Source organism: Theropithecus gelada, chromosome 14 (genome assembly GCF_003255815.1).
Source record: "Theropithecus gelada isolate Dixy chromosome 14, Tgel_1.0, whole genome shotgun sequence".
NCBI classification, from domain to species: Eukaryota; Metazoa; Chordata; class Mammalia; order Primates; family Cercopithecidae; genus Theropithecus; species Theropithecus gelada.
The window spans coordinates 4,960,375-4,972,090 of record NC_037682.1 but is presented as its reverse complement, the minus strand read 5'-3'; the positions used below and the strand labels follow the sequence as shown (position 1 = coordinate 4,972,090).

The following is an 11,716-nucleotide window of genomic DNA, read 5'->3' as shown; positions in this document are numbered from 1 at the left end:
GTTTGGCTCACCTTTGCGCCTCCCATCTCCCTGCCAACCTGAGAAAGGGCTCTGCCCGTGGCAGGCATTCAAAGCCAAGCCGAACTGAAAACAGACTTCCGGAGATTATGAGAAATCAGCATTTAAATGACCTGTGACCTTGTATGTGTTCTGATGACGAGTGACAGTGGGGGCAGGGTGTGGGTGACAGTCTGGCCTGTACTGAGTCATCTGAGGGTCCAGAGAAGGTCACTGAGGAAAGGAGAAATTCACAGAGGGATGCACTGAAGGGGTGTGGTTGCAGGTGGTGTGCCTGTGGGCCGAGTCAGCTCTGAGCTGACATCTGCTAAGACCCAGCAGCACTGGGGAGCAGAGGAGACCTGGATGCTGGTGCTGGTGGCCTTGATGAAACCACAGCAAGATCAGAGTCCCTGCAAGGCCCCAGCATCTGATCATGCCCCGGCTTGGGGTAGGGCTGTACCTACCCCCAAGCCAGTCCCAAGCCCTCACCCTACGAAGTCTATTTTAAACCCGGCCCAATTCAGGGGATGAGTACCAGTGCTGGCCTCACCAAGAGCTGCCTTCTCTCCCTCCCTCCCCGCCTCGCCAAAAAGGGAAACCATTTTTCTGTAATTACAAGCATTGTGCTGTGTGATTACTGTATTCCGTAATGACGGCTGTGTGTTGTAATGACAGGCACGCCACCTCCCCGAGCCAGTGCACTGGCCCCACTCTGCTGTTGACATAAATATCTTCCTGGCGTGCCCAGAGTGTCGGGGAGGCCCTCAGCTTCAGAGGGTCTGCAGCATGGGGTTCCCTGGAAAATAAGCGGGGGGCTCCGGGTGCTCCTCTCTGGGTGATCCTATTCCGGGCCACCCTCTCCTGCTGGCCACATGGGCAGCCCAGCCTTCCCCAGCCTAGCATCACTATCACGTGATGACACTTACCAAAATAGCAGCTGAGAGCAATCTTTTTAAAAATGAGCTGGTTCAGGTATTTACTAAAATATCATTTTTAAACGTCTGGGTCTTCAACTGGCATTTTTGCATATGTTGGCCACAGCTGAAGGGTTTCATCCGAACGCAACTTAATTGGAGGCAAGAAAATGAAAAGAAGAAAAAGCGGCTTCAATCGGAATGAATCAACATCTATTAATGGCTGTTTAACGTATTTCTGCTAATAATCATGCATTAAATAATGTGTGCATTTTAAATCTGGCTAAATATACAATAGTCCATCCCTGCCCCAAAAAGGTAAACAATGACAGTTAAAAATAGTCCCAGTACGTATTTACATTTTTTTTCCCCCCTGAGCCTTTTTGGTTTATAGTTCATCATTCCAAGGGTAAGAATTCTAAAATTTTCTCTGTGTATTTACATAACTGAGCAATTCCTATGTATCACATTGGCTATCAGACCCTTCCAAGAAAAATGAGTTTTTATCTTGACTTCTGCACAATGGTCAAATGGAAAAGTTCTGTGAAATGAATGTAACCTCCACAAGGGTCCAGGACAGCTCTGATTTCCATCCATCCTCTTTTGCCCTCCTGGGGCACACATCCCAGGGCTTCTTGGCATGGTCTCCTAGGGGTGAGCCTGCCGCCCACGGAGAATAAAATCCCACTGAGTGCCTGTCTTCCAATTTCTGAGTCCAGACTGAAACCAGATCATTGCTAAGGAGAATGGCAGGTCACCTTCCTTTCAGACTCATTGTGAGGAAGGAACCTTGTCTCTCCTCTCCTTATACAGTACAGCACTGAGGTTGGGGCAGGGAAGGAGACCCAGCAGGAAACATTGCTTTGTGGGTTTGCTGCTTCAAGAGCAAGTGTTTTCCTCCTGGGGCAGTGCCCTAGGGTACCAATCCCAGCAGGCCTGGTGGGGACTGCTTCTCCTCCATCCAGATCCCTTCCACTGGGATGTGATCTGTCCTCCAGGGATGTGATCTGTCCTCCAGGGGTAGCCAGGTCTGTTTCCCTCAGGGCCCAGCCAAAGCTGGGCACCAGGTGAAGTGTTACCTTGGCAAGTGATCCACGGGTCCCTGGCATGGGCTGGTCCTCAGCACCAAGCCAGCTCCTCCCTTGGGGTGCAGAAATTGTCAGATGACATTTCAAAAGGTGAGGTGACTGCCCTGTCCCCCCACAGCCTCTCCTGTGGTCACGGAGCCACTTACCGTTCTGTTTATGGTAGTTCTGCCTGAGAATTTATGGTATTTATCTGGAGATGTCAGGGGTGTGAGGTTTGTGGGTACACAAGGAGGCGCCGGCACTGCAGTTCTCCACGCCCTCCGTGGTGCCCACATCGCTGCTGTCTCTGAGGATGCTGAATTGTCTAGAGCTTGGTTTCTGAACCACAGGGGGTTGGAGAGGGGCAACCCCGGCTTCCTGCCCTGAACCCACGAGGCGGGGAAGAGGAAGGGTCGGGGACAGGCTGTGCATCAGAGGCTCTGCCTGGTCTCTGGATGCACCCCCGGTTCCAGTCCTCTTAGCCTCAGTTAATTGGAATCTTCACATAACGGGACATTCCCCCCCTTTGAAACCCCTCTCACTTTATCCAGATTCCTACGTTCTGCACAGGCTGTGGCTTGCGGGAGGGAGCCCAGGGAAGGGGGTGGGCAGAGGCTAATTTCTGGATTCAAGTTCAGGCCCCGTGTGCCCTGTAACCTCCAGCTCTCCTTTCCATCCCTGGGCTTCCGCCTCCTGGTGTGACAAATTGACAGTGATTCGTCGGGGTTCTGCCCCCTGGGGCAGGGGGCCAGCGCGCTCTCCTGATGCGGGAACCAGGGCCACTCACCGAACCGCCCCGCGCCCGGGGCTGCGCCCGTCTCTGGGGGATTGGCTCAAGGCTCCCTCCCGTAGTCAACACCCCTTCCCTGGGGCCCTGGGTGGGGGCGCACCTCGCAGGGCCGCTCGGGGCCCCACTGCCCGCCCCAACTGATAAGACGGTCTGGGAGCGGTGGAGACGCGCCCCGCGCAGCGGGAGGCCGGGGGCGGGCCGGGACCTGGGGACCAGCCGCTGCTCCTCTGCAGCGTCCCGCGCCGCTCGCTGGGCGTCCGGGGAGCGCGGGGCGGGGCGAGGGCGGTGTCCGCAGGTAACCCCCGGGGGGCGGGGAGGTCTGCCGGGACCCCCAGACCAAAAAGCCTAGGGGGAGGAGCGGCGCGGCTGTGCGCGAGGGCAACCAAGTTTGGCTCCAGCACGCGCGGCTTCGCTACTGCCTCTGGGGAGGAGAGAGGGGACTGTCCCCTTCCGAGCTGGGCTCGGACTTTGGCCCCCAGAGCCGCCGCAGACCTCCAGGGGTGACTTCGTCGCTCCCTATTCTGGACTCGCTGGGTCCCGGGTGCACCGGAGCCGCGCAGTGAACGTGCCATGCAGGAGGGCGACATCGGCCTGGAGGGGCTACCCCTCAAGGAAGCCCCCACAGCCCGTGAGTATCCAGGGCGGCACGGGGGGTGAGGGACCGCCAGCGCGGCCGCAGTGGATCTAGGACGCCCCAGGGACAGTGGCTTGCGGAGGACTCAGGGGCGCACGAGGAGCAGGAGACAGGGACCCCCACCTCTGGTGGCGGGGACAGTCCTCCCTGCGCTGCTCCCGGTAAAGGCGAGAGGGGAGGGACTGTGTCGGTCACAGGTCGCAGGGGCACTGACAGACAAACAGACGACAGACAGAGCCCCGGGGCTGGGCTGGGGCTGGGGGCGCCGCCCGACAGGGGCCCCTGCGCGGCCCCTGGGGAGACATCTGCTAGGCCGGCTGGGCTGTTCCCAATCCCAGGGGAGCGTCTTGCAGCGGATGCGAGGTTTTCGGATGTTTTTACAGAGGCTATTAATACACATAATATTTCCGTGCTATTCTGGAGATTTATTTGCGATATAAAGTCACTACTATGACTCGAAATCATAATGGAAACTGGGAGGAACTTAGCCGGAGACAAATGAGGCCTGGACGCTAGGCCGGAGGGGGAGTCCCTGATTTCCTCCCCCCTGGCTGAACATAAATCACCACCCAGGATATTTTTGTACCAATAATTTTAAAATAAATGACCCAAGCCCTGTTTCCTGGACGATTTTCCCCTCCCAGTTCAGAGGTTATTAAATAAACCTAAGAGTGGGCTAGTGACAAGGGGGCTGCAGTGTGCAGTGGGTTTTATTTAGTTACACGCTGAGCTCTGCCCTTCTGAAGCCCTGGTTAGGAGGCAGTGCCCTGCATTCAGGATGCCACCGCCAACCCGGGACTGCTAACTATAACATGGGAAGCCCTCCTTTTATTCTTCCTCCCTCCCTCCCCCGACTTTCCTTCTTTTCGAATTCCCATGGAGAAACTTACTCTGATGCGTGCCTTTCAAACAGCGGGTTTGGCTTCCTTCTAGAAGTGACACTGGACACTCATCAAATTAAAGGCCCAGAAGAAAGAGAAAGGGGCCCTTCCAGCCAGAGCAGGCAAAAAACCTGGGCGCTGAAGTGGGTCACCAGGGCCTGTTCGTGTGCAGCCCGGCTGTCCCGCCTTCCTGAGAGGCTTCCTCAAGCTCATATGTAGAAATGATCCGTTCTGTGATCCACTGAAAACACAGCCCCAGCTCACTGTGTATGACCATCCCACCAAGTTCCAGGCACTGATTCAAATGCTTCACACATTTATCCTCAGCGCTACCCTGTAAAGGGGTGCATGATCATCCCCATTGTGCAGACAAAGAAACTGAGGCCACACAGCCAGTAACTGATGGCACCAAGACTAGAACTGAGGCCTATTGTTCCCAGGCTACTTGGGGGGCAGAGGCAGGAGGATCTCTTGAGCCTGCGGTGTGCCGAGATCATGCCACTGCACTCCAGCCTGGGTAACGGAGCAAAAAAAAAAAAAAAAAAAAAAAAAAAAAACTAGAACCCAGGATGTCTGAGTCCAGCTGCTGTGAGGCCACTGCCTCTCCCTTTCTCCACCCTAGGCAAAATCACCCAGCAAGCATCTAGGACACCTTGAGGAAACTGTTCCCTGTGCACAAGGGTGTACTGGAGGCCTGTGCTTTGGCCTTTATAGGGTTCACATTTGGGCATGGGTCATATCTCAGATGTGAGGACCTGGAGCGTTCCTTACTGGAGGATTCAGCTGATCAGATCTGAGCTGTAATCATGGATGGATGACGGCCTCAGCCTCCACTCCCGGAGAGCAGGCCTTTCCTGTCGCCCCCGCTGCACCTCAGCTGTGTGAGGGGTGGAACTGTGTCCCCTTCCCCCTGCCCTGGGTAGCAGCAGTGTCAGGAGTAAAACTCCAGGAAGGTGTCCCAGCCTCAGTTCTCAAGTTTGCTGTCAGATGGATCATTCCACCACAGCAGGCATGAAGAAATTCCACGGAAAGTCTCACAGCACCGCGCCACTCTCGCTCTGTCCGTGCCATTTACACCTGGAGGCTGTCAGTGGCTTCACCCACAAATAGGAAATTTAAAAAGCCATAAAGTTGGAGAACAGAAAGAGGTCTGGGTTCCCCCTTTTTCCTGCCACCGGCACCCAGACCCAGAGAGAGGAAGCACTTGTGAAGTACAGAGAGCCCCAATTCCAGAGCCAGCTTCCCAGGTCTCAGTCCTAGCTTTGCTGCCTGCAGCCCTGTTCCCTTGGCCAACTTGCTTAACCACTCTGTGCCTTATCTGTAAAGTCCAGAGGGTGGCTGTGAAAATGATTTGAGTCTATAGCATTTCCAAGGTGCCTGACTCTGTTCTCTGCATGAGTGAGTATTGTTGTCATTGTCATCAGCATCCTCACTGCAAGCTTCATCCATATGACCCAGATGTGAAGTCACACCCAGTGCTCTGTAACTGATCCTATAACCTGCTCATTCTCACTCCCCTGCAAAGCCACAAGCCCACACTCCCAGGAAGCAATTTATTGGCACAGATGCCTCCTCCCATTCTGCCTTCTTTGCAGCTCCTTTATTATTCTTTAATAAGCTATTTATTTACATGCTTGTGGTCTGAACCTCCCACAAGGACAGGTGGAGTTAGGGTGAGGTCTGTGGCATCCCTCCACTGGGACATGTCTGCCCAACTCACTCCTGTGCAACCCTCAAAACCCAACTGGGATATCCCCTTCTCTTGGAAATCAACCCACATACCTCTCTGCACTAATGGTACGCTAGGCACCAAGTGAAGGAGGGAGGGAATGAGGAATGAAGGAAGGAAGGAAGGAAGGAAGGAAGGAAGGAAGGAAGGAAGGAAGGAAGGAANATGAAGGAAGGAAGGAAGGAAGGAAGGAAGGAAGGAAGGAAGGAAGGAAGGAAGGAAAAAGGGAGGTCAGGAGGGAGAGAAGGAGGGAGGGAGAAGGAGACAAAGGGAGGGAGGGAGGGGAGATGATGCTCCCTAATGCTGGTTGAGCAGGTGACCGCGTGCCAGTCACCCATAGAAGCCCTGGTACCTGCATCATCACGTACAACCCTCACTCACTGTATGAGGTGGGTCCCGTTGTTTCTCCCCATTTATGATGAGGAAACTATGGCACAGAGAGATTACTCAAGGTCCTATCGCTGGTGACAGAGGCAGGATTTGAACTCCAGGCAAGCAAGCTGTGCATTTAATCATAGTGATATCTTACCCATTCAGGGGGGATAGAAAGAGTTTTCCCTCCTGAAGCTTTCACCCACAGAGTTATTGAGCACCTACTCTGTGCCTGACACATTGAGTGGGTGGTGTGGGAACACACCTGAAAGAGGTGGGGGAAGAACATTCCAGGTAGAAGAAATAAACACTGCAGAAGCCCCGGGACGAGTGTTCTTGAATATGCTGGGTGGATTCCAGAACCAGCCGGGACAGGGAGGGAAAGAGGGAGCAGGAGGGGCAACCCAAGAGGTATGGAAAGTGTGGAGCCAGTGTGGGGGTCGCCAGGGCCACTGTAACCATGGGAGCTAAATAACACTCCCCACTCCCTCCCCACCACCTGCCACTGTAGTAGGGTTTGGAGCAGTAGGGTTTGGAGCAGGGAAGGGACCTGGGCTGACTTGGGTTCTAACAGATCCTCTGGCTGTCCCGCAGAGAACAATTTGATGGGCCAGGGGCAGAAGCTTGCTCAGAAGCTCTTGCAATAATCCGGGTGCACAAGGCAGGTAGGGGAGGGTGACCCCGGGTCTATTTTGAAAGTAGGGCCCACAGGAATTGCCGGCACATGGGATGTGGAGGCTGAGAGCAAGAGAGTCATCAAAAATGGTTCTGAGATTTTCAGATTGAGTGGCTTGAAAAAGGAAGAGTCCACAAGGAGAGATTTGAGTGGGGATAAGTGAGAGGTTTACTATTTGTTGTTTTGTTTTGTTTTGTTTTAAATTGTGGTAGATATTATATATACCATAACATTTTAATCATTTTAAGTGTACAATTCAGTGGCATTACATTCATGATGTCATACAACTATCATCACTACCTATTTTCAAAACTTTTTCATCACCCCAAATAGGAATTCTGTATCCATTAAACAGTCACTCCCCATTCCCCACCCCACCCTGCCTCTCCTAACCCGTGGTAATCCCTATCTATTCTAACATCTGTCTCTATACATTTGTCTATTCTAGATACTTCATATAAATGGTATCACACAATATTTGTCCTTTTGTGTCTGGCTTCTTTCACTTGGCATGTTTTCAAGGCATCCATGTTGTAGCATATATCAGTAATCATTAGTTTTATGGATGAATAATGTTCCATTGAATGGATATACCACATTGTGTTCGTCCATTCATCTATCGACAGACAGGGGTTATTTCCATCTTTTGGTTATTTTGAAAATGCTGCAATGAACATTTGCATGTGAGTGTCTGTTAAGTTCCTATTTCCAAATCTCTGAGGTATATACCTAGAAGTAAAATTGTTAGATCGTATAGTTTTATCTTTAACTTTTTAAGGAACTGTCAAACTGTTTTACACAATGACTACACCATTTTACAGGCCCACTACTAGTGTACAAGGGTTCTAGAGTCTCCACACCCTTACCAGCACTTGATATATATATTGTTTAATTACAGCAATCCTGTGGGTGTGAAGTGGTATATCATTGTGGCTTTGATTTCCATTGGCCTAATCACTATGTTACTATGTTGAGCCTGTGCTTATAGATCATTTGTTTATCTTCTTTGGAGAAATATCTACTCAATTCCTTTGTCTATTTTCTAATTGAGTTGTTTGTCTTTTTGTTGTTGGATTGCAGGAGCTTTTATAGAGCCTGGATATTAAACTTTTATCAGTTGAATAATTTGCAGATATCTTCTCCCATTCTGTAGGTTGTGTTTTCACTTTCTCAATAATGTCCTTTGATGTACAAAATTTTTAATTTTCATGAAGCCCAACTTATCTACATTTTCTTTTGTTGCTCATGCTTTTGGTGTCATCTCTAAGAATTCATTGCCACATTCAAGGTCGCAACGATTTACCCCTATGTTTTCCTCTAAGAGTTTTATGCTTTTAGTTTTTATATTTAGGTCAGTCCATTTTTAGTTAATTTTTGTATGTGGAGTATGGTAGAGAGCCAACTTCATTCTTCGGCATGTGAATATCCATTTGTTTCAGCACAATTTGTTGAAAAGACTGTTCTGTAGGGGTTTGCTTTTGAGCATGTTAATAATTACAACAATCACAAAAGCTGACATTTGGCACACTTCCTGCACACCAGCTGTCATTCCGAGCACTTGGTGTATTTGAACTTGGGGTAGGTTTGGGATGCTGTGTGGACATTTACAAGGAGACAGACTCAATGTTAACCCCAAGACCACAGACAGATTTCTCCACTGACAGCAGGGGTAGGAGTGACCCATCTAGAGAGGAGCCTGCCCCCTGTCCTCTGTGACCAAATGCAGAGGCTGAAGGAGGCATTGCCTAGGAGACCACCATGCCACCTGCAGTGATGGGCAAATCCCAGTTGTGAACAGAACCCGATGTTCTGTGGAAATGGTTCACCCAGTGAGTTTCTCTTCCATATTGTGATGTAAATAGCTGAGGAAACTTCTGCCTCTGCAGTTGGATGCATCATTTAAATCAAACTACACAGTCATAGATGCATCTCCTTCTTTAGGACAGTTACAGCACCAGAAATGGGGGATACAGTGTATCCACAATTCCAGGAACTGGGATATAATGCAGCCACAGGACCAGAAGGTGGGGATACAGTGTAGCTATAGCCCTTGCTCTCATGGAGTGCAGTCTATGCAGCTTTATACTATGATCTGTGTTGTGAAAGGCTTCTAATTCTGGCTAAGTAAGCTTTGTGTGCCGATAATGGGTCCACCCCAATATCCCAGGCCCCCTACCTCTGTGCTGATACCATGCGAGCTCAGCTCCCACTTCTCTTAGAGCATGCAGCAACTCGTGTCTCAGTTAATTTCGTCCCCCACTTCTGTCTCCCTTGATGGACTTGGTCTACTTGGTGGCAAGAACCATGTCTCATTCATTTCTCTAGCCCTAGCCCAGGGCCTGGCCATGGCAGGCCTGGCAAAAGTCAGATGGATAAACAGATGGATGGATGAGTGATGGGTGGGTAGACGAATGGATGATGGATGGATTGTAGATGAATGGATGGATGGATGAATGGATAGATGGATGGATGGATGGATAGATGGACGGATGGATGAGTGATGGGTGGGTAGGTGAATGGATGATGGATGGATTGTAGATGAATGGATGGATGGATGAATGGATAGATGGATGGATTGGTGGATTGACGGATGGATGATGGATAAATGGATGAATGGAGAGCTGGACAGCTGGATAGATGAATGGATGGATGGATGGATGGATGGATGGATGGATGGATGGATGATGGATGGTAGTTGACAGATTTTTGTCAACTCATTTTGTTCTAGGCACTATTGCAAGCCCTTTACTCATGTCATTCCCTTTAATACATGTTAAGTTATATTAGGAGAAACTTTGAACTCCAGACAAGAAAACTGAGGAAATGAAAGAGCAAGGAATGTGCCTAAGCTCCCACAGCCAAGAGTGTTCTGTGAATCCGTCAGGATGGGCCAGCCACACCTGGCTGGGCAGGGGAGGCCCCTGAGACTCAGATGTTGAGAGACAAGGCCTACCAGAGTTAGGCATGGCAGGATAGGGACTGCCGCTCTGTCTCCTGGCTCCAACCTGGGTCCTCACCAACTCAGCTGCTGCATCCCCAGCTCTCTGGAGAGAAGACATGTCCCTGTGACTGCCTTGCTGTTGCAGGAGCCACACTGGAGAGGCTGGACTGTTTGGTGAGGCCTTCGTCTCTCCCTGTGCCTGCCTCTGCCTGGCATTGTTCCCTCCGTCAATGTCTATCATGGCCCTCAGCCTTCAGCACTGGGCATACATGCCAGGGTTTTCATACTGCGTAATGAAGCATTAAAAGCCTTCCCAGCCCTCAGAGATCCATTTGACAATGGTCACATGGCCATTAGGTAGACAAATTACTAGTTTCATGTATTTAGCCCTGGAAGGGGACCCACACATACAGTAGATGCCTTCCTGGTAATTTCAGCTTCCTTTCTCATGGCAGCTCATGGGGACATTTTGCCTCCTCTGGGCCTTTTGCCATGATTCGTCTGGGCTCTGGGTGCCCACATGCAGCCAAACCCACACAACCCTGGGAATGTCAGCGCCACCCCCATGGGGCCAGTTGCCGCCTCCTGAGACAGCACCCTGTCTTCAGCTGCACCCTTGTTTGCCTCTGGGTGTGGTGTGCAAACACTACCCTTGATACCCAAGACTTAATTCTTTCCCTTTTACACTTAATCGGAATGATTTCTGCCCACATATGGCCTCCGGTGTGTAATGATTTTTTAATGCATTTACATGGCACTTCAACACAAAAGTCTGAACGTGGTGGAAATGGAGCTATTGATGTTAGCAATGAGAAAGGAGGCATAATCTGGCATAATGTTTATTGCATTGTGTTTCCTGGACCGTCAACAGCTGGATATTGGGACAGTCTGGGAATTCGGGGGAAAAGGGAGAGGGCCTCAGGTTATATTCTGGTTCCTGCCTGCAGACTTGATCAAGGTGGGCACTAGGCCAAAGGTAGCGTTTGCTTCCTCGTCCCAGCTCCGTCTTCAGATCTCCCCAGCCTGCATCCCTTTTCAAGTCACAAAACTGTGGGCACCACTGTATCCCTGCCCCTTGGTTTGTGTCCCCACTTCCAGTCCACTGCCTGGTGCAGTTGGTGTCCCTTCCTGTGCATTTCTGGAATCTGTCCGCTGCTTTCCATGTCTACAGACAAACAAGATGACTTCACTCTTTCTCTCTTCATGGCCTGCCTGCAAGCGGGGCTCACCTGCCTCTCTGGATTCCTTTCTCTCCCCCAGCTGCCCTCTCCGTCTGGCCTCACTGGCCTTCCTATAGCCCTTCATCCCCTCTTCCCTGCTCCTGGGCCCTTGGTACCTGTAGGCCTTTGGCCTGTAGCCCCATCGCTCCCTCTGCAATGTGACACCAGGGCCCTCTCCCTGGGCACTCACACAGCTGCCCCACATTCATTTTCATGAGGACTCAGTCAGTATCACTCCCCCCTGTACTTGACCAAGTTCCAAAAGGCAGGTCCAGGCTTGTTTTTGCCAATTTGATTTTACTCCCCCAATTTGTCATTAAACCCCCCACAGCCACAACTGGAAGAGACCTAAGCGGTCCTTGGGCTAGCTGAGTGTCACCACTGGGGTTCAGGAAACCCTTGCACGGTGTTCTTGGTCTCAGAAGACTCCTGCGAATTAAATCCACCATTTTATTTCATTTTTGTCATATATGATAAAGAAGTGATTTTAAG

General features: G+C 50.9%; 1 protein-coding gene across 1 annotated transcript in view; it reads left to right on the top strand.

The window, feature by feature from the left end:
* Nucleotides 1-2,938: 2,938 nt before the first annotated feature.
* Nucleotides 2,939-11,716, top strand: part of ANO1 (anoctamin 1) — a 195,119-nt gene continuing 186,341 nt past the window's right edge. Inside the window, exon 1 of the mRNA XM_025356116.1 lies at nucleotides 2,939-3,399. Within this exon, the coding sequence (XP_025211901.1) occupies nucleotides 3,342-3,399 (58 nt within the window). The 5' untranslated portion in view covers nucleotides 2,939-3,341. The remainder of the gene's footprint in view (nucleotides 3,400-11,716) is intronic.